The sequence below is a fragment of the Rhipicephalus microplus genome, chromosome 10, assembly GCF_043290135.1.
Source record: "Rhipicephalus microplus isolate Deutch F79 chromosome 10, USDA_Rmic, whole genome shotgun sequence".
Taxonomy (NCBI): domain Eukaryota; kingdom Metazoa; phylum Arthropoda; class Arachnida; order Ixodida; family Ixodidae; genus Rhipicephalus; species Rhipicephalus microplus.
Window position 1 is genome coordinate 17,465,524 of NC_134709.1, and position 23,435 is coordinate 17,488,958.

Genomic DNA, 23,435 nt, shown 5'->3' on the forward strand with positions numbered 1-23,435 from the left:
GGGAAGCTGCGTCTCGCTCGCTTCGGGGGGGGGGGGGGGGGGATAAACAAGAGGGAAGGCAGGGAGGTTAACCAGGCACATGCCCGGTTTGCTACCCTACGCTGAGGGAATAGGAAGGGGGCATAAAGATGAGAGAGAGAGAGAGAGAGGAAAGAGAAAGGAGGATTGTCAGTCAATCGGCTGGCGCGTATGCAGCGGTGGCACTACACAAAAGTTAAAGGTGTTCACATAGGCCTGTAGTCCTCAAAAAGCACAAGACAGCTTTGACTGCTTTTTCAGCCGACGAAAGGTGCTCGCTTCGGCGTCATTTAAGCAGCTAGCAGGTGACGTTTGAGCCGGCGTTTAAAGAGGCTAGGTGCTTCTGCAAAGTTGCTTACTACGACACTCGTTCTTCACTTTGCACAACTGCAGCTTAGCCCTGCGCAGAGAGCCGCCGTTGGGCATTGATTTACTTAGTAGCGGTTTTGCTTTCCCAGAATTATTGACGCGTGTTCTGGAGACTTATTGTATTTGCTTTGTTGTCGGGCAGAATGGGACGGTGATGTCACATTGGCCAGAAAAAACGTGGAACTTGGGGGAACAACACGTTGGTTGGTATGTAGTGCGCCTGCTGTGACGCGAGTGCCTGCGCCTGCTGTGACGCACGGCGCAGGCACTGCGCCGTGCTCCCGACCGGGCTGCAGAAATTAGGTGCCTTTTCTCATCTTCTAACCACTACCACCAGTCCGCCGCTGTAGCTGTCTCGCGCGCTTGAGGACATGGGTCTGATTCACTACCACGGCGGCCGAGTTTCGATGCGGGCGAAATGAAGCACGAGAGTGTTTTCAAATTCCAGAGTACGTTAAAGGGGCCCAGCAACACTTTTTCAGCGTGGTCAGAAAACTCTGCCGATTTGGTAGCTCCCGACAACAACACGCGAGCCAAATATTATAGCGCAGCACGCGACCTGGAATTCACAACAAATTATCAGTCAGATGAAAATTGCTTTCTCTTCTCTCGACAAATCATGGCATATAACCAAAAATCACACGTAGCGAGCCCATCTATCAGCCATTGGCTAATTTGAACATGGCGCGCTCACTCGTTACAGAGATCGCCGCGGGAGGCCACTACTTGTCCACGCGTGCGCGCGCAATCGCACTGACAAAGCCGCGCATTTGAAGAAAAAAAATTAAGAAAGTTCTCAAGGTCACGAGGCCCGCGCGACGTTTTTCTGTGGCCCTGCCATCCCTCCCTGCTTAGCTTCCAGCGCTTTCGTCGGGACGAGAGAAGAGAGAATGCAGTTGCAGCGTGCGACAAACCTTTGTAACTCCACTCCCACTGGATAGATTCTAAAACTTTTTGCGGCGTTAAATTCGTGAGGCAATAAGCTCTTCCAGCGAATTCATTCCATAATTACTTGAAAAAGTGTTTCAGGGCCTTTTTAAAGAACTCCCTTCCGTCGGCACTAGCTCCGTGAACCCCCCCCCCCCCCCCCCCCGGTGCGGCTTGTATGGTTCTGGTAATTAAATCGGCAGCAATCATTCGGCAGTTTCGAGACGGTGTACGTCGCCACTGCGCATGCGTGATACGCTATTCTCCTTCACGAGAGCGAAGGGGGCCCTCCGCCGATTGGTTCACAAGTTGCGCTAGTTGTGTCGTTCCACGGTTTCGACTGCTCCCGGCTCGTAAGCTGCATGGTTCCAGTGCTGCGCGGTTCCAGTGCGGGTGGCGCTGCCTGCCGCCCACCGCGGCCTGTCTTGAGGCCCACCGTGACGGTGTTGCGCAACGAGCGGTTTGCATCGGTTGTTTCGTTTTCTTAGTCAACGTTTGTTTCTCTGTCGCAGATGCATGTATGCCTCGCACGCCACCGCCGTGCTCGTCTGGCGTGACGCGGCGGCAGCGTGCGTATTCTCGCTGGACGCACAATGAAAAGCTTGACGGAAAGGGCCGCCGTGGGTCCCGCCTGTCATCGCTTCGTGAAAACCCTGGAAGGCGGTCATTAGGCGCTTATTTGCGTCGCAGGGGCTGGAAAGCAGTTTTTAAGTTAGTTTATACCGCCGCCAGTGTCGCAGCCAGAACTAGTTTTGCGCAGTGTTATGTGGTTGAAGTGTTGCATTTCCGCTGCTGTGTAACCTGACGAAATGCGTCGCCCGGGTGCCCAGCGATTCCCGTTCGTAGAGTTCCCGTTGCTCCACCTACCCAGTGTTGACGACGCCAACGTAATTGCATGTAGTGTTTCCTCGGCCCGTGTAGTTTGGCAGAATCGCAAACTCGGTGTGTCACATGCGCTTGATCGAGTTCCCGCTTGTTGTGGCAGTTCAGGTACGCATCGTCTGCAGTGAGTTCAGCCTGGTTGTCTCTGCCATCAGGTGTAGCGGCGCAGGTGCCGTGGCGGCGTTCGTTCACTCGGTGAGACGGTGGCGCCCTCTTCTGCCCCGCAGTCATGTTTCCGAAACTTTTTTAGGGATTTTACCATGTGATTACGTTGGCCATTTCTGTTAATATTGCTTTAGGCCTTGTTTGCTTGCTTTAACAGGGCCCTGCAGCATTTTTTTATGTAGCCATAAAACAAATTCAGTAAAGGAGCTTATTCCTTGGCAAATTCACCGGCGCTAAAATTGTAAGAACCCGTCCAGTACGAGCAGAGTTAGATTTGTAGCACACTGCAATCTCGCGTCCCGACGAAAGCATAGACGTCATACTGCCAAGGCTGCGCTGCGAGAAACGCCGTCACCAGCGCCCCCAACGCCGTGCCAACCATAAATGGGTAGGGCAAAGAGAGCCGTCCACAAGCGAACGTGCATCTCCTTCAAACCAACCTCGCTTCAGAAATAGTAGGAAGCTCGTCAAAGCGAAGTGCGAGTACAATGCAAAATGTTATTTCGGTTTGCAGCTACTCACAATTCAAGTGCAAGCGAGCATCGCATCACATCAAGTTCGAAGCAAGCGCTCAAACGTGTGTTCTGTAATGCCTAAATTTGTTAAATTTGGGCGTACACACGATTCGTAAGCGATGCAGTGTATTTTACGATCATGGATAAAGCTCGCTTTATTCAGCATGAATGGTCGCAGCGATTTGCGCCTTTGCAGTTGCATTCATCTCTTGCTTCCTGTGCGTTTGAACTGTTTTAACGAATCCTAGAACGTTCTGTTGACGGTTGCCTTCCGTTTGTATAAACTGTAAATCGGGATACATGCGTGTCCACTTTCTCTGTTTACAACGAAAGGCAAAACCGAGGCCTCCGAGATAGCTTCATTTTGTGATTTACCTGTATGACGTCAGTGTTCGCATTTGCTAATTAAAGCCGGAACTTAAAGCCTTCAAAGCCTACGTGCGTGACGCTGTGTGGTGGCGACCACTTCTAGATGATCGGTGGTCGCGGCGTGTGCTATGTGTATCGCGCGCATCATCAGCTTGCCGTTCCGTGGCGTGTTCCGCAGTCAAGACTGTTAAGGCTCATAAGTTTGCCACGGTTCTCCGTTAAGGACACTCCAAACAATAACAGGAGACGTTGATTCTCACACTCGTGCAACCGGCTGTGGCGAACGCGAGTAATTCACTTACCCAACACGTTCGCCACAGCCCGCATCCAGCACTCTCGCCGTTTTGCTTTGCGACAGCGTAGGAAATCGGTAAAGCTAAAGTCCTTAATGTCAGTGGCAATCTACAATTACCAATAGCAGGGACAGTGTTCTCCACACCGGAGTTGCGGCTTCTGCTCTAGTTTTCGTCGTCGTTCTGGCGAGTGATCCAGCAAGCACTTCATGGAGTCCGACTAGCGGAGAAAAATTCGTAGCTCTTCTTCCGAGTGTTCAGTGCACAAACACTCCTAATATTTAGCTCGTCATTTTTCACGCGCTAGTAGCGCCTGGTTGCACAGCAAACTGTGCAAGGGAGTTGGGCTTTGCACTACCCCAAACTACGCTGACAGGTGGTACTACATGCCTGCAAAACTCCAGAGTCTCACGTCTATTGGAAGCTAAGCAGGGAGAGACAGCTCGGGGGAAGAACGTTACGCATGCCCTGTGACCTTGAGCACCTTTCTTCTTTACTTCGAATAGGGAACCGAAGGTCAAGTTTGCCAAGCGACAACGCCGCTACTGGCTCTGGCGGCGAGCTCCAGAAAACTTGAGGATAGGCGCGAGAGAGGGGGCAGGCAAGTCAATGTGTCTCGCCTAAATGGGAGCGCGTGCGACACTCGCAGAACGAGTTTTTCATTTGGTGCGGGGAACTTCGGCGTCGTGCCGTCAGCTTGGTGCGCTGGAATGGGGCACTCGCTGTGCGAAGTTGCCTTTCGCAGCGCCATCATGCGTTGCTTTGGCTTCCTGTGCGCGACTGTCTCACTGTACGCACACACACGCATTGGGAACTCTCAACCTCTTGTGGCAGTTCCAGTAGCAACAGAGATCGTCATGTTTAAATCTGCCAATCACAGATAGAATTGCTGTGACAAGTGGTTTGTGAGCTGCCTCAGTCATTTGTTCCGAGAAATTTTTAGCTGGCTTTAAGAACTTATTCTGAACTCCAGGTCGTGCGCTGCGCTATAACATTTGGCTCTCGTGTTCTCAGGAGCCTTTACTACCGATCAGCAGCATTTTCTGATGGCTTAAAAAGTGTTGTAGGGCACGTTTAACGCTGGTTTGAGCATTGCCAGCCTCACGGCCTGTACTAAGTGCCTTCCTACCAGCACCGGAAGGTCGAGCGGCCGTGCTGCTAGCATGATCGCGCCACGCAAGTTGAGCGCCTAATGTGCTCTGCACCGAGACTTTTCACCCGAGCAATATCCTAGTTTTTCTGAAGGGTTAGTTGTCTCGTTAATTTGGTAGTATCAAGAATGTCAAGTTGGTAGTGTCATATTTAGGTTTTGAGGTAAGACTCTGCTCTCTTTCTCGCTCTGTGTGTGTGTGTGTGTGTGTGTGTGTGTGTGTGTGTGTGTGTGTGTGTGTGTGTGTGTGTGTGTGTGTTTCAGTGGTTCAAAAGCTCATGTGCTTTGTGTAATCTAGAGTAGTTTGTCTCTGTAGATACTCATTTTTAATCTACCTTCCATCGATCTGTGTTTGCAGGGCGCATCCATTCAGCCACAGTGGTGAGTATGGATCAAGACAAACAAGTCATCGTGGCGGAGTGGTACGAGAAGGGGGAGACCAAGGGCAAGGAGGTGAGCAAAGTTCTCATTGTGTGGGTGCTCCACTAATAGAGGGTCAACCTTTTCTTTCGTGACGTAGGACTGTTTGTGTTAAATATACGTTGCTTCAAGACACTCGGTACTGCATTGCAACACAAATGTCGTGTTGAATTATTTTGTTTTATTATAATTAATCTTGAATAGGTAATTACATGCTTTTGAAGTCATTAAACTGTTCTGGCATAAACAAAAATGAATCTAGAGGTAGAAATAGTTTCTAGAGATATTGCAGCATTTGAAATTTCTAACTAGCAATTTCAAACATGCTAGTGTCGTTTCTCATGACTTGTCGGACGTTGTAGTGCCAGCGCAATTAACACTTTATCAGACATTTGAGGGGATCCGGACCTATAGTTGCACGTGTGTAGCAATACTCGGTTCACTTAAGTAAATCGGCGACCGGTAAGATATATTTTAATTCATTAGTAGCTAATTGCCTGCTTTTGGTCCAATTAAATGGCTAAAGACTTCGCATACCATTTGGCAGTACCTTGGTAGAGTTCGCAGAGTGCACTGTCTTGTAGTATCTGAACTGCATCATGTTGTGCCTTGATGCCACTTTTATTATTTTTATTTCCAGCTCGAGTTCAGCACAGTGTTCGCGCTGAACCCGGGACTCCAGGACGTCAACCGTAATTCAGTCAAAAAGGCAAGTCCTCGAAATTGACATTTTTGTCACTGGTGTAAAACTGAACCACGTCAATTCTGTTGGCAAACGAAGCTGCACAGATCATCAGAAGATGCACAGATAGGGGCAAAAATTTAATTCATAGCAGAGATGTGCATGCTCTTTCCCCGCCGTAGTAGTCTAGTGGCCAAGTTGCTGAGCTGCTGAACCGCAGGTAGCGGGATCTAATCCCGTCTGCGGCGGCTGCATTTTCGAGGAAGGTGAAAATGCTGTAGGCCCATGTGCTCAGATTTGGGTGCACGTTAAGGAACCCGAGATGGTGCAAATTTTCGGAGCCCTCCACTACGGCGTCTCTCATAATCATATCGTAGTTTTGGGATCTTAGACCCCGCATATCCATCACGTGCATGCTCTTGCATAACTGCCGCAACGCCAGTGGGTAGCCATAGGGTGGCAGACGAAGCCCGTGCCCCCCTTCCCCCTGAAATTTTTTCATCATGGCCTACAGCACAAAATGACCATTTGCCTTCACAGCCCCCAGTTCTGAACAAGGGAGTGCCCCACCCCATGAAAAAAATTTCTACCTACACCCAAACTCACGCGCATGTTAAGGTTTGCACTAGCAGCGTGCAAGTACTAGTACTGCTGTATGCATAGTGCATGCATGAAAGCTTTCCCTTAAAGAGCGCCACTATTATGTTGGACTGTTTTAGCGTGTCCGTTCCATAATGAACTCTTGCGATTCAGTAAGTCCTGCTTAGCACTTGCATTGCACTCATTTGACGATCACTGTTTAATACCAGCAGTGCTTGTAAAATGAGCAAATAGCACCTTCAACGCTGTTTTATTACCCACTTTCTGGTAAAAGTACTATTGCAGTGACACACCTTGCCTTGCACTATTCTAGGGCTCCTGCTTTTTTTTTCCTTTTTTTTTCCCCTTTTTTTTTCCTCTTAACTCAACAGTTGCGTTTCCATTCCAGCAAGTGCATGATCTCCGTAAACTGCCAAGCCGTGTAAGCAAACAATGTTCTTTTTCTTCAATCTAACAATGCAGTACTCTATCACATCATGAAGTGCTGTCTTCACACTGATGCCACATGTGACTGTCTCCCTGTTAAACTCCATAATTGCAAATTACTTAAAAGTTAAACATTTACCACTGCTAAGTTTAAGGTTGCGAGTTTGGTCCCGGCAATATTGCCACGTTCCTTTCTTATCGCCCCGTTACACTGTTCAGCGCAAACCGTGTCTACAGTGTTAGAGAAGCTTCGAGGCAGTAGATCATTTTATTAAGATTACACCCACTTTGTGAATTTTTCAGATTATTCGGGAACCCACGTCTCCACTAGAAATAACGCTAGAATGTTCCATGGCAAGTGTATAAATGCCAACACGCTTTGCCGCTTGTCAGTTTATCGACGGCAGACGCCCTGCTCATCGCTATCAGCGCCAGCTTCTTGCTGTAATCTGACTTTCCTTTTACGTGGCCACAAGTTTGGCCCGATTAAACAGTTTATTATTCGACCTGTAGTCTGCTTCCTTCGTTCGCGTCACCACCCTGTGACAGTATCAATGTGGATTGTCCATTTGGTAGAGTATCGGAACCTTAATCGGAGCTTGAAAAGGTGGAATATTGAATCTGGAGACTATGTCAGTTGGTCGTCCGATAAAAGCAAAATGAACGGTTCACCAGAGCACTAATCTTGTCTCGATATATAAAAAATGCATCACTTTTACGTGACAAACACTGCAAATACTTGTATCAGATTTTTGACGAAGCTACCAATATGGGCTTGTTGGTTCATCATAAACTGGCTTGTAGCATAGCCGCGTGAAAGCGAACGAGGACCAAAGTACACTACAATGTTAATCACTGTTGTGGGTTTTCATGTTCTAGCACAGTTATATGTGTATATGTATATAATGTATATGTATAACCAATCTTTGAAATTAAGTTTTGTTGTGTGATATCACTTATATTGGTGATATCATTTTTCTGTTTGTTTCCATGCTGTGATACAAGCCTGCTTGAATGACATTGCTACAAGTTTAATTTTTGAAGATGCATCAGAACAGCTTCTTTTCTGCTTTTTTTTTGCTACAAAAATAGAAGCCCGAAAGTAAAGAAGGGTGGAAACTGCAAGGCAGTGCATCACTGTTGCTGTGTATCACTGTCACTGTAACTGCAGATGTCACTCGTGCTGTTCCGCGTGTGACGCTCAGTCGTTCTAGACACTGGCAGAGTGAAAAATGTAAATTTTTTTTCAGTGTCGTCTTTTGGTTTTTGGTCCTGTTAAATGCATAATTAGTCTCATATTGCTCCCCAAAGTTTGTCTATGCAATTTATTATAAAATATTCAAGCGAAAATGTTTATCACTTACCATCTATCAAGTTGAATGCCAGTTTTGCGTCCATTAGAGTATTTTCTTGGTCATTTAACAATCGTACTAAGTGCAAACATGTAATAATGCCCTAATAGCATTGTCGGAGAGTAATTCTTAATCCTAAAGGTCATAAACTTCTCACCATGTGGACATGCATTGTAAATGTGCAGTTTACACTTGGGGACACGTATCCAAGTCGGCTAATTCTCAAATTTGCTTTGTGTGATGCTGTTTTGTCATCTCAATAGTGGCGACAGAGGTACAATTTGTTATCTTGAAGCAACTTGGTATCGAGCCTGGCCTTTACACTGCTGCAAAAGCTGGCTAGCAAATGATCGGCATTGCGAAAGCATTGCGTAACGGCACTGATGATGCTAAGCAAACTAGAAAAAAATTTTGCAAGGCGTCGCTTGAGGAAAGCTGCTCAAAACGAAGGTCCAGGATCGCACAAGCTACAAATATGGAGTACTTGAGCACTCCTGTCCGCATCGCTTGAGCACTGCAACTGTCCGAAATTCTTTTATTTTCTCTGAACTTGCATTGCTGGTATTTTGTTGTAAGCAATAAGATTCATATTTACTTACAATTTTTCGTGAGAACTTGATGCACTTCCTTATCACTTTAGTTGATGTGCAATGAACCTCAAGTGAAATTAGCCCACGTGATTTAATGTACCTGCCTGTGGTAGGAAGGTGTCCCTACTGTTAGTGCATAAGTTCTGGTTGTTTAATCACTGTTATTGATGTTGATCTCGTCTAGTTTGTCCTGGTTCATACTGAAAACTGGGGTTTTATTGAGTGAAACCCGAGTTAGAAGTGTCCGTGTAACACACTCCTAATTAGTTTGAATTATAAATATCATCAATAAGATTGGGACCCTTAAGCTTTGCTGTTATGAGTTGAACGTGATAGCGATATTCTGTTCCTAGTGCGTACTTCGGACACCTTGTGTATGAAAGCTTATTGACCTTGCTATGCACCCACTACGTGCTCTAAAGGCGCAATGGCGTGTGCATTTTGTAGTGGGCACCGGCTTTCAACCACGGAGCCAATGTGATAATCACTTGTTCTGACGCCAGATGGCAATGTGCACTTGTACCAAGCATTATTACGGCAATAGTTCATGTTGTATTGTAAAACATGTATACTATACACGTGTGTTTGTAAAGCATGAAAGCTACTTCTACTGTTTTTCCAAGCAGAAATACTTATTTTCACAAGTAGAGGTGTGGCAGAACACTTGCTTGCCACGCAAATGACTCGGGTTCGATTCCCAATCAGACCGAGAATTCATTATTCATTTTATTTACATCTTTCTCGATTTTTGGGTCATGAAAGGGGATTTTTCACTCGCAACGAACGTCGGTCTGTCGCGTTTAAAGAGGACTTGCTTTCTAACTTGCATGTGCCTAAAAATGGTCTGCTTTACACCGTAGCCTAATAATCGGTAGTACTTCTCACTTCTTAAACATTTTCTTTCTCTTGACACTTAATGCGTTCTTTACCTTTATTCTTGTGTGGTGTTAATGAATGAATAAACTGTATCAAGTTTGGCAGTTTCCTTCAGGCGAGGAGATGGGCGAGTTGATTGACCCTTTTCCCATCCCACCCTCCGTCGATGATGGCGGTGCCTCAGGTGACTACTCAAAAGCATTAAACTCTCAAATTTAAATTGCGATCTTCTAGCGCAACGCAGCGTAGTCGACAAACGGCTTTTTTCAGTGCACTGAGGCTATGAATCTAGGCTGTTGCTCATTCAACTTTGTGCATACACTGCGTGCAGCTTCCAAGGCATACGCAAGTGCCCCTGGCGTCGGCGAAGTCCGGTACAATTCAAGACCGGCGGAGCCTGGCCAGGCCGGCACTGCACCAGCAGAACGGTCACGACCGCGCCATGGGGCCCCCACCCGCACCACTTCCCACTACCAAGTCTAGCAATATAATTTCTTCACGTGAGTACTAAACTTGCATAACCACCCCGCTTTTTTGCGCGTTAAAGAACCCCAGGCATTCTGAATTTCCAGATCCCTCCACTACGGCTTCTCTTATAATCATATGGTGGTTTTGGGACGTTAAATCCCGCATATCAATCAAATCACCCCGCTTTCTTGTGTTCACCTGTCTGTGCCCTTTCGCTCCCAATTGAGAGATAACTTGGGCAGAGACTCGTGTGCAAGCCCTGCCATTTTGGAGCATACTATATTTGGTTCTTGATGTCTCCCTGCGTCGCATAAGGCTACTATTTTAAAAAATATGGGCCATATATAAATAGAACATATTGCCAAACAACAGCTGTAATGAAATTTTTGACAACAGATGGAGTTCACGCTTCATCGGTGCCACTTTTGTCCTGAAGAGCATTTTGCTGCATTGCTAACGAAAATTCGGGGAGTGTGGAGCAGCGCTGAAGAACCATGCAGTCAAAAAAGTTAAACACAATCGCACGTGTAGTTAGTTTAGCCAGCCTACAGATATTTGAACAGACTTGCAACCAGCATTTGTGTTAATTATATAATCCAATGCAAACTCGCTTGGCAGTGTTTAATCCCAAAGCAATTAAGATGCCTCAAAATTTTGTCGTATTGGCCTGAATTGACATTGGCATTGAAATTGGAGGGAACCCTTGCTTGGGATTGGGGCACTTGCTTGAAATATTGCCATAATTAGTCTAGAGATAACTGGCATCCCGTGGTGTTGGAGTGGGCATTTTTCTGAAACCAAAGTGGGTGCCTCCGTTTTAGGTTGTGGCAATGAAAACCAAGCCAACGCTATCGGCATAGCAGGTGCAGATAGTCAAAGTGCATGCTGCAGGCTTGACAAGTGTCGCACGCATTCACCGGTGCAGTGGCCGAGAAGGATGTGCCAATGAACTCGGTCTCGACGCGGCAGTCCCAGCAGCAAACTCCACGGGCCCTGGTCGCGCCTAGCGGCAGCGCGTCGGACCTTAGTGCGGCCAGCAGGCGCCGCACCAATGTGGTCAAGGAAGTGGACCGAATCAAGAAACAGCGGGAGGAGCGGAGGGCAAGACAGCTCAGCCAGATCGAGGAGAAGCGAGAGCGTATGAACGTCGACCCAGGAAATCCCAACTGGGAGTTTCTTTCCATGATAAGGTAAACAGTCCAGTCACAGCTGTTTCCTGCAAAACTTGCTTTTTTTTTTTAGGCCTAAGAGAAATGTCGGCTGTATGCGCAGCCATCATTGTCCCTCTCAAGGAAAATTAGCTTGAATGTTTCATCCAGTAGCGCTTCCTCATTTTCATTCAGTCGACTGCTGCTAGAGTTTCATATAGTTGACTTCCCACACAGATGTACGTTCATATCGCTAGCTAGAATGTAAGTTCCTAAACAATGGCAATAATTTGACGCATACAGTTGAACTTCATTATAAAAGGCTTTTTTCGCGCAGCAATTCTTGTGTTTTATACGTGATACAAAAGCAGGGTGCCTTGTATGCATTTTGACAACATGTATTTATTATAGGCACATTGGTGTCTTCTATACCCATTTCTGTTTTATACGAGTGCCTCTTGTAAAGGGGTTTGACTGTATAACTGTAACAATTGTGAAGGCATGGACTTCAGTCAGCTTGGAAATATCTGTTGTTTAAATCTCGTATCCCACTGTGCTAATCCTGCAGTTCTTAAAGAAGTAATGTACATCTCCCGAAGGCTACGTTTCTGTGTGGTACCGATTGTGGTACGGAAACAATGCCAGATAATAAAGGAATAAAGAGAGAAATAAAAAATAAACTTTTTTTTTTTTTTTTCGTTTTCCCGAACTTTCACTACCATGTTTTCTTGCTGTATTCTGTAACTATGGCATTTGACTCAAAGCAAAGAATAGCAAAGTGATCAGAGACTGGCTTCGTGAATTCTGATTCTTGTGCTGCCGCAAATGCAGAATGTGCGTCTCGCGTCATTGTGCCGGTCGTCGTGTTTTTGCTGTCTTGTTTGGACGAATTATCGGCATGTAAGGCTCATTGCGTTCAACAGAGGGGGTCATTGCATATGTTGTTGTTGCGTTCATAACAAGGCGAGGTGCGCGGCCAAGGTGACGGTATCCAAAAGCAGTACGCGATTTTCTTTCTTGTTTCAACAACTTGCACTGGTGTTGCCATGGCCAGTCAGTGCTGCTGACTTTTTCAAAGCGAAATTCAGTTTTGCTTGAGCAGCAGCCTCTCCACCTTCTATGCATGTCTTGGCAAATTCATTGCAAAATAGTTTCCTTACCATTGAATGCCAGTTAATTGCATGCCAGACTTCACTTTTACAGGGGAGTGCAATGAATCATTTGTTTTCTTTTACTCTACAGCGATTTAATATGACCAAATTATCACTACTTAATACATGCACGCAATACAATAATGCCAAAAACAGTGCTAGTTAACTAGTCATGAATTCTTAATTAGATATTAAGTATGATACAGTGCCTTAAAGAACAATCTTTTTTTTTTTTTTTTGCTAAATAGTTTTATCGCCATCGCTTCAGTAACACACGATTGATACAATCGATCCAACAATAACGATTGATGCAGATATATTTGCGTAGCACGCGTCGCTTTGCGGTCTGGAAGCATCGCACGCTGTTTTTCACATGCAGCGTTCGTGCATTGACAGCAAGACAAGAGCTTACGAAACAGTCGCTTCAACCTGGAAGGTATTTCTGGGCTGGTAGAACTCACTTTGGTTGCAGCTGCGCCAATTGGCACATGTCATCTAATCGCGCACAAACAGCAGATGACCCTAATTCGCTTTATAATGCACGCACCGTTGCAGATTCTTAACACATGGTTTGTTTACTTCAGAACTGTTGCGCTTGCAGGTTACGCTGGTCCCCTTTTTTTCTCACGCCTCGTCCGCACGTACATCACTCATGTAGACACACAGCACATATAGCAAAAGATCACAAAGATTCCCCACGTTGCTTCACTTGAGTAACGCACACGCACATGTGGCAACGCTGATGTCACGGCTTTTGTAGGCAGTATATCAGACGTGCGCATTCAGACTTCACCTTGCTGTACACGGATGACCTTGACCACAGTCGACAGTGGTCGCCCTCTGGCAATATGCTTGGTCATTGGCTTGGTGCATCGTAGTGGCGCAGGAAGTAGACTCTTGCTGCTCCACGATGCCGAAATAATAGAACGCGATAAAGCTGTGCCAGTTCTGGGCACTCAAAACGCTGCAAAATCGTAAACATCTGCGTCAAATGACAAGTGGCGTGAATGATTCTGAATGGGAGTGGATAACGTAGGATCACAGTAGGATAACAGTAGGGCAGTGGTTAGCAAGGTAGATGACTGTGGATTTTATACTTTCCACGGGCTCTTATTTTCCCAAGCATTAAATCTGAACCTTGTCTTTTCTTTTGCAGAGAGTACAGGTCAACACTAGACTTCAGGCCTCTATCGATGAGTGACCCATCTGAGGTGCACCAGATTTGCGTGGCTGTGCGCAAGAGACCGCTTAATAAAAAGGGTAGGTTTTTCTCTGTGCAGATTGAAAAGAGAAATCTCCAAAATGTACAGAGCGAAAAGAAGAAAAAAAGGAAGTGGCCATTTCTTTTCTCCTCCTGGTTGCTAATCGGAATTCTCACAATCTGATTTGAGACAGAAAAGCTGCAAGGAAATGTAGTAGCTTTAGGACACAGGACGCAAAGCTTGCAGGCGTAGCGTTTGCAACTGGAGTCTGCAAAAGGTTAGCGGACGACATCAACCTTAAGTCGATGGCCATTTAACATGTCATTGTCTGCAATCACCCTTTGACAAAATAAAGTTCACGGAATTACGCGAGCGCGAGGATTACATGTGTAAATACCGTACCTGCTGCTCTAGAGATATTTGTCGATAACCGTTCCTAACCTACACCATAACGGCACTGAGAAAATGAGCACGATCAATCAACAGTTAGCCTTCAGGAAACAAAAACAATCCGTTAACTATCATCCTAGTATGTAGCTTAATTGGCTCTGATCAAGTTTATGCAATAGGACATCTTAAGCATGACTCATTTGGCTGGGTTTTTTTTTTTTTTTTGTGCTACTGAAAACAAATTTTTGCCACTAAGGATTGCAGTGAAAGTGAAAGATGGGAATATGAAATTGAGAAAAGCCCTATATATTCATAACTTTACTATAATTTTTTACTGGAATGAAGATTTTGTATCAAACTTCAGTGTCTAGCAACCACGTCGTGAACTTGTTGACGTTTGGCGACGTTGCGAACACCGGAAATGGGGTGCCAACAATGGCAGCTGTCGCCTGTGTCTCTAGACTCTTCCGGTTCCCACAATAGTTCTCAGAACCACCGTGTATGAAAGCAACGGTGAACGATGATCCTTTCTTGGAAGGGGGAGGGGAGAACAGAATGGATAGGTGAAGAAAAGGACACTTGTAGTCGTCGCGTGCTGACAATTCAAAAATAGATACACATGTTCAAAACTTTTTTGAAATAAGGGATTTATTGGGCAGTCACATCTTTTCTTTTTACACCCTAGAGTTATAAAGTGAATTTAATGTGATACTGAAAGAAAACTAACGAGAAATTAATCCAGAGTTCTCTGTAGCACCGCCGCGTTGGTCTAGTGGCTAAGGTACTCCGCTGCTGACCCGCTGGTCGCGGGATCGAATCCCGTCTGCGGCGGCTGCATTTTCGATGGAGGCAGAAGTGTTGTAGGCCCGTGTGCTCAGATTTGGGTGCACGTTAAAGGACCCCAGGTGGTCGAAATTTCTGGAGCCCTCCACTACAACGTCTGTCATAATCAAATGGTGGTTTTGGAACGTTAAACCCCGCATATCAACCAATCAATCAGTCAATCCGAGTTCTCTGCAGTACTCGCAACCGTATTGTATACTCGGACCTCATTATAACAAAGTTGCCTGCTTCACGAAAATAAGTTTGTTATATCCGAGAATTTGTTATAAAGGTATATTCCTAGCACTGTATCTACTGCAAGGCAAATCTCTATTTACTTCGTTATAACCGATATTTTATTATATCCGGGTTAGTTGCATCGAGGTACAAGTGTAGTTTCGGCCCTTCAAACACCCACAATTTAGTTTTAGTTTAATACGAATTTGGTACGAATTTGCAGAGGTGAATCGAAAAGAGGTGGACGTCATCACTGTGCCTAACAGGGATCTCATCGTAGTCCACGAGCCAAAGCTAAAGGTTGACCTGACAAAGTTCCTGGAAAATTCTACGTTTCGATTCGATTACGCCTTCGATGAGACAGCGAACAATGAGCTAGTTTACAAGTAAGTCTCTTGCAGTTGCCTCATTGTTGTGCTCATGCTTTGTAGCTTTTTAGCTCCCTTATTAGCTTTTTTGCTCTGTTCACGAATTAACTTGAATTTGACAAGTTAGAATGACTTTTCATTTCAGAACTCTATGTCATGAAAGCTGCTATAGAAAAATTGCATTAGTAACAATTTAATGAAGGGCTGTTTGGTGTATAAACTGGGCAGTGTATGAAATTACACAATGACTGCACTGGTCTGGTGGAATTGGTTTCTTTGGTGTCCTTGTCATGCGGTTTCATTCTACAGTATGATAGAAAGTTGGACGGACTGTGGTTTTGACTCGTGAATAAAGTTTGCTTCCAGCGTTTGTGTGGCGAGATAATATAGGTGAAAAGATGCAAGAAAGAGTTGGAGCACCTTGCATTTCATGGCGTGATGGGAAGAGATGCGTTAAACAGAGCTTCAGTTAGTCTTTCTTTTTTTTTTTTTTTTGATTGAATAGCCTCCCCTATTAAGTCCGTAAAAAAAAAAATTAACTGTTGAAATTGCTGTTTACGAGCCATTTCGGAATAGGCATCGTTAAAAAAGTTTGTCTTTAGTTGAAATGGAACCTGTGTTAATTCAGAAGCTTCCTTTAAAACAGTTTTACTCATTTGTCATGTATTGCGCTTTCGGAAGATGAACTAAGGAGATGAAAACATAATGCTTCTTCTAGGTACACCGCAAGGCCCCTCGTACAGACCATATTTGACGGAGGAATGGCAACATGCTTCGCCTATGGACAGACGGGCAGCGGTAAAACGCATGTAAGCGGTGTTCATTTGACATATCGTCCAAAGCGTTCTTTGTAAAATGTTTGTGCTATTGTAAGTGCAAGGGCGTGCGTCATCTTGACAGCGTTCGTTCAGATGTACTTGGAAGTCACCTGTATCTGTCTTAAGGGGAGACACTGCTGTTAAAAATTTTTTTTTATTTCTTGATTGATTTTGATGAAACTTCGTGTGCTTATGTGTATAATGTGTGATTTTAAATATACAATAATTTTTCTTGTATAAGATGTCTTCAAAATACAAAATATTTAATGGGCCTTTTGGGGAGCAAGGTTTTTTAAAACTAAGAGCTACAAACTAAGTTGACATATCACAATAATCTGGAATTGGGACAGTGTGTGCAATGCCACAAAAATGGATGTTCTAAATCAATTTGAACAAAAGTTATGGTACATACATTTAATTAAAAAAAAAGTTGTGGTACGTTACACAGTTGTGTTCGTCAGTTTCATGCTAAAATTTTACTGACAAGGGTTCAACATTCCATAACTTTTCTTCTAGTTGGTTTGGAACATTCATTTTTGTTGCATTGCAATCGGCTTTGATTCCCAATTATTTTAATATGCTTATTTACTTTGTAAATTTCTCAGTTTAGGCAAAAGCTTGCTCCCCAAAAGGCACATAAAATTTTTAGTATTTCGAAAACTACTTTTAACACTAGGAAAATGATTTTACATTTGAAATCGGCGCACATATATGCATACACTTGCCAAGCTTCATCAAAATTGATCTAGAAATAAGTTTTTTTAAATGTAATGTCCCCCCTTAAATGAAGCTCCCGTTGCAGCTTTGGAATCTAGTCTTTGGCGCTCTAAAATGTTCTATTCAGATTGCAACGGGTCATGCTTCTATTGTAGGCCCAGATTCTTTTAGGTCACCTAGTAGTGAAGGGCTTCCTTAGACACCCAACACATCATGTTGCAAGGGTTAGCTGTAGCTGTGGGAATCGTTGGGTTAAATGGAAGATGTATTTAGTGAGCGCTACCTAGTGCAATAAGTTTTCAGTTTCTATTACCGTAAAAACCGGAATATAGGTTGAACCGGAATACAGGTCAACCCCTCCCCCGCCCCCCAAACTTAGCAATTTTTAAAAATTTCTTTTTCGGGTGGATTTAGAGTATTGCAACGCACCCTTGCCTTTATAAATAATCTACACAACCAGTCAAACTATGGTGACGTTTCTTTTTATTTCGACGCTAATCTTGTGTAGTGAAGCCCTAGAAGGCCGCAAAGTGCTGTCGCTCACTCTTCCGAACTTGAGTCGGGCGACATCTGTTTCTCACTAGTTACGTCCCAGAGTGCAGTGCATATTCCTCCGTTCCATCCTATGCGTTTCTGACGCAGTATTTCAGGAAAGACTTGCGCACCATTTCTTCAGGTAGAGATTTCCCAGCTGACGACACCCAGCCACTAACAATCACGAGTGGTGAACGTCGTAGGCGGCCAGCAGGGGTCTTGGAATTGTCGCTCAGCATCCACTCATTGTAGGGCTCGAGCACGTGATCTTTGAAGGGTTTATTGGGCACTACGTCCATTGGCCGGAGGATTCATGTTAGTCCCCGAGGAATCACGACACTCTTGCCGTCGGACAGAGCTCCCTTTACATCAGTCGTGAGGTGGCCTCGAAACGAGTTGAGCATCAACATGCTCGGTCGTAGAAAAACCGCATGGGGTTGCTGATGTAACACGAGCCGGATCCACTAAAGCATGAGCGACTCACTCATGAACCCTTTTTCGTTCGCTCTCAATAACATGCCAGGGGAAGTATTCCTTTGGTAGCCCTTTTTTCTTCCGCTGTGCATGCTAGCATCACTTGCTTGGATCCTCTAGTGGTCAGTCCGGTTCAAAGGCATATCAAACTAGATCGATGTTTCGTCAGCATTGCTCATGTGTCCCACCGTGTAACAATGCTGTCGACGAAGCCCGATGATGGAAACGCTGATACTCGACCAGCTTGTTATCGAATCTTCAGGCAGTTTTTGTCACACGGAAGTAGGCCACCTCAGTGCAAAGCCCTTTCGCTTCATAAATCGGCGCACTCACGATGGCGATCCCTTGGATTGCGCACTTGTGAGCCCCGAGTCTCGCGCTATTTCGATAGCTTTCACACGGGTGCACTCAACTGTCGCAGGTAGCGATCTTGCTTGCAGCTCCCGGATGAGTTCGGCAAGTAGCGTTTCTATTACAGGTGCACTGCAGTATCGGATGCTTTTGTCCGATGCACAGAATTCCCGTTGTGCAGTCAGGTTGCCATGCACTTCGGCATACTTCATAACTTCTTTTTAATGCCTATCGTAAACTGCCATCACCTACGACTCATTCTTGAAGGAAATATAGAAAGAACAGCTGACTGACAAAGGTAACCGAAGCAAAATAGCGTTGCTAGAACATTGTAGGCCTTGCTATGGTCGCTAGAAGGGCCCAGCCTTGCCCAAGGATGCCACTGCTGATGCTTAAGATCGCAATGGAATAATTTTTTTGTGCCAATGTCCGGTATATAGCAGGAAGATCAAAGTTTCATCACATTAAAAAAAAAAATCTACCTATATTCCGGTTTTAACGGTAAGTTTGCTTTGTTTTTTTTTTTTTTTTCGTGGATGGAGCTGTCGTGCACCACAGCTGACATGGCATTCTTTCGCAGACAATGGGTGGAGATTTCTCTGGCAAGACGCAAGACTGTTCTAAAGGCATCTATGCGCTAGCAAGTATGTGTTTTTCATTATTTATTTTGCCTAATCGTCGTAATGCTTCTAGGATTCCTAAGTGATTCTACAATTTCTTTGCAGCCAAGGACGTGTTTAAGCTGCTTAAGTCTCTGAAATACAAAAACGAAGATTTGGTTGTCTCCTCGAGCTTCTTTGAAATATACAGCGGCAAGGTGAGTGTGGGATCTTTTTCAATTTGCCTACTCGAGAGCTTGCACCAACCTACAGCTTTCCCGTATTTCTGGCAGTGATGGTTTAGTTGGTGTAAAGCACTTGAACTAGTATGTGTTTGCCAAAACAATTTTGCTAGACTATATGGTTGAAGAAAAATCTAATGAAGTCGTGTGCACATGGCGATAACGTTCTCAAAATACAGATAACATAGTACAATGACGTACTTGATGATTGTGTTCAAGCTCGGCAGGTGAAAACTATCTAGAGCTACTTGTTATGGCATATCCTGTAGCCAGTCTATTGGGGATGTTTAACCCTATAAATGAATGCATTATGCACATGTGCAAGGGCACACTTGAAGACAAGATTAGGTCTACTGCCCCCTTCCCCCCCCCCCCCCTATTTTTTTCTCTAAGAGAGAAGTTGTTCGCCATATTGCACAACCATTCGCCATATTGCACAACCGTTGCATCACTCTCGGTAACCAGGAACTGCCAGTCTCGAAACTGTTTTAAGATCGCTGTAGGTATGCCAAAGCGCAAGGTCTTGTTCCTCGTGCTTAGATAGTCTTGTTTCCTTGTTGCCTGTGTAGGTGTGACTTGCAGCGTTGGTTCGTGACACCTGCCGCTGACCCTCTCTTGCAGGTGTTCGACCTGCTCAACGCCAAAGCGAAGCTTCGTGTACTGGAAGATGGCAGGCAGCAGGTACAGGTTGTCGGCCTTGTGGAGAGGGAGGTGGACTCCGTTGACGAAGTCCTCAAGCTCATTCAGCATGGCAACAGCGTGAGGTGTGTCAGAAAGCAGTTTTCTACTTCTGTGGGTAATTTCAACGCGATGATGTTAAAAAGCTCCTTTTGCAGAAATTTCGGCATTGGTGTCAGTGTTGTCGGTTGTGAACGATAGAAAAATCGAAGATCCAAGTAAAATGGATCGATGGGGATCGAAAAAGAAAGTTCGAAAAAGATTTAATGAATCAAGTACTTGGGGTACTTGCTAAGGGCAGAATTTCTCTCTCGCGTTCAACTTCTAAAGGTGAAGCTTAAGGGACCCCGAATTTTTCTACGAAAATTGCCTGTACTAGGGAACTCTAGGTGTTCAAATTCGTCCATTATGTGAATGGGTCACAAATGCATCACTTAATAGACTTCAACATCTACTAGGTTTGCCTGCCTTTAGAGTGCTTAGCTGTTCGCTTTGCTCACAACAATGTTCTAACAATTTCTCTTGCTTCTAGTGTTAACATGACCAGTGTTCATTTTTCCTTGCAGAACATCCGGGCAGACATCGGCCAACCAGAACTCCTCGCGATCTCATGCAGTGTTCCAGATCATCTTGAGGCAACGGTACGAAAAATGCTTTCTTGTGTCTTGAGAAATCTCTATTGTTTTGCCATATTGTCACCAAGTGAAATTTCCTCATTTTACAACTTTTCTGTAAACTTTTATTGCTATATACAGCAGCCCTTTACAATTCTGTTATCAAATTTCAGTGCACGTTGAAAAACCCCAGGCAGTGTCTCATAATCATATGATGGTTTTAAGACGGCAAACCCCACATCAATCAATCGTCATTGGCCCTTTCAGTGATGATCTATAAAGTTTGCAAGTGCATCAAGTTTACTCATTATTATTCCAAGACACATGGTGTTGATCACTACAAAAGTAATGTAATATTTCAGTTTGCATTAGAGTGATAAGTGTCGGAGTATTCGTTCTCATCTTGGAGCGACAATTTATGCTGGCAAACTAATCGCCTGCTCTGTGTGTGGCTGCCTTGTTCAGAGCAAACTTGGTAATTGAGAACAAAAATAGCGCCCCGTCGCGGTGCTCTAGTGGCTAAGGTACTCGGCTGCTGACCCGCAGGTCGCGGGTTCGAATCCTGGCTGCGGTGGCTGCATGTCCGATAAAGGCAGAAATGTTGTATGCCCGTGTGCTCAGATTCGGGTGCACGTTAAAGAACCCCAGGTGGTCGAAATTTCCGGAGCCCTCCGCTACGGCGTCTCTCATAATCAAATGGTGGCTTTGGGACGTTAAACCCCACATATCAATCAATCAATCAATCAATCAAGAACGAGAATAGCTCAAGAGTGTATGTGATAATGCAACTACTGACAAAAAATATCAGGGGGGGTCATCAGTTTTTATTGCAAGGGAATGCAGACAAAGATTGAAATTCGGTTTTGTGCTCCTTCGTTGCAATCGCATGGTGAAACCAAGAAAATTGCAGCATATCCACAGAATGAATGACGATGAGTAGGGCGAAGCATCCATAAGCCAGTCTGTGCTTCCGTCCGTGCATCTGTTCGTTCATTCTTGCATCCATCCGTTCGCACGTTTGTCCATCTGTCCACGAGTCTTCTAGTCTCTGTCCACGCGTCCATCAAGTGAACACTCCCAAGTACCGCCATCTCTCCTCTCTTGTGGCACATACCTGCTCCGTGGGTTTGTCCATTGGTCCATCCATCTGCTAGTCTGTCTGTACATCAGTCCATGAGTCTGTCCATGTGTCCATCTAGTGAACACTCCAAGTACTGCCATCTCCCACCTCGCATCCCCTGTGGCACATACCTGCTCTAGAGCAGGTATGTGCCACCGGTGGCTATGTACAACTGAGGAAGGACAGACCCACACCCTAACGAGCTTTGCCCATAAATTCCAAAGGGCGGTGCCCATTGCCGTTGTGACTGTGTGATGTGCAGACACTAGAAATCTGGTTTTATTTAGCTCTGCAACAAAATAGCTTAGACCTTTTTGCAAGTCCTCGTGGAGGGTCTAAAACTTACATGTACAGAAAAGAGACTGAGTGTACCGTAATTACTCGAATCTAACGCGCAACTTTTTTTTTTGGTTAAGCGAGCTCATAAATCGCATGCGTGTTAGAATCGAGTACGAACAAAAAAATTACGGTCAATCTATTGCCATCGGCAAATCCAAAATGGCCGCCCCCTTCGTGCGTCGGCATGGCGCGTCAACCATTTCTGCCTATGTGTTTCCCATGTGCGGCACTTCGTACGTGTGCTGAGGAGTTCGTCATCTAGTAGTGCATTAGAATCGACGGCGTGGAAGGGCCGACTCCCAAAACTCGAGTGCACCACGATGCCGCTTTTAAAAGAAAAGTCGTCGCGTCTGCAGAAACGGACGGAAATCGGGGCGCATCGCGGTCGTTCGGAGTTCCCGAAACGTGCGTGCGGGACCGGCGGAAACAAAAGCAGAAGATTGTCGACAGCAAAGCTTCACGCAAAGGCTTCAGTGGACCACAGCAGGGTCGGTTCCGGCAAATAAAGAGCTGCTCGGCGAGTATGTGCTTGAGCAGCGAGCCGCACAGCGGCCCGTGACGACAGAACTGCTTCAAGTGGGGCTATGCAATGAGCCTTAGAAAAAGGTCTAATGCGGAGCCAGTTTAAAGCGAGCAGGTGCTGGCTAAGTAACTTTATGAAGAGGAAAGGCTTTTTCCTCCGAAGGGGAACATGCATATGCGAAAAGTTTTGCGGAGAAGTACGATGAAAAGCTTCACAGTTTTCAGAGGTTCGTCCTAAACTTGCGGCGCAACAACGGCTACCTGCTTGGGCAAATCGGGAATGCCGATCAGACGCCTCTTTACTTCGACATGCCTGGCACCACAACCGTCGAGAAGAAGGGTGTGAAGCAAGTTCGCGTGCTGACATCGGTCCACGGTAAAACTACAGTGACGGCAATGCTCTGTTACACGTCAGATGGGCACAAGCTTCGCCCATACCTATTTAAATGGAAGACGCTCCCGAAAGAGTCGTTTTTTCGAGTGGTGTGATCGTGCGGGCCAGCGAGAGAAATGGGTGCGCGTTGCAATTGATGTCTTACTTTTTTTTTTTTTTTTTTTCGCGGTGGAAATCGGGTGCGCGTTACAATCGAGGGTGCGGTAGAATCGAGTAAATACGGTATGTGCACGGCAGCAGTTTTTTTGCCCCACAAACATCATTATTACAAAGTTGCTCTTACAAGAAAATAAGTTTGGTGTATCTGAAAATTCATTGTAAAGGTTATTTTTAACGGTGTCTTTATTGCAAGACTTTCTATTTACTTTGTTACAACAGATAATGTTATATCTGTGTCCATTATATCTAGGCTTGAGTGTATAACAAACACTGAAAGGGCTAACAATTTTATTGTGTCCGTAAAAGTGCAAAATACATAGTATATCTCAAAAGACTGCAATGAACTTCACAGGTTTTTTGGAAGCAAGGTATCACCTGCACAAATATGGTTGTATGCTTGCATTAACCAATGCAGTGAAGTGTGCACTCCATGTGCAATTACTTCAGTCTGCTT

The 23,435-nt window shown here is 45.1% G+C and overlaps 1 protein-coding gene across 1 annotated transcript in view; it reads left to right on the plus strand.

The window, feature by feature from the left end:
• LOC119180557 (kinesin-like protein 10A) overlaps positions 1–23,435 on the plus strand; it is a 58,475-nt gene that overhangs the window by 19,243 nt on the left and 15,797 nt on the right. Inside the window, exons 2-12 of the mRNA XM_037431657.2 lie at positions 5,047–5,141; positions 5,749–5,817; positions 9,966–10,134; positions 11,028–11,292; positions 13,558–13,661; positions 15,276–15,438; positions 16,139–16,229; positions 18,895–18,958; positions 19,040–19,131; positions 19,777–19,919; positions 20,400–20,474. Coding sequence (XP_037287554.1) covers positions 5,047–5,141; positions 5,749–5,817; positions 9,966–10,134; positions 11,028–11,292; positions 13,558–13,661; positions 15,276–15,438; positions 16,139–16,229; positions 18,895–18,958; positions 19,040–19,131; positions 19,777–19,919; positions 20,400–20,474 — 1,330 coding nt within the window. The remainder of the gene's footprint in view (positions 1–5,046; positions 5,142–5,748; positions 5,818–9,965; positions 10,135–11,027; positions 11,293–13,557; positions 13,662–15,275; positions 15,439–16,138; positions 16,230–18,894; positions 18,959–19,039; positions 19,132–19,776; positions 19,920–20,399; positions 20,475–23,435) is intronic.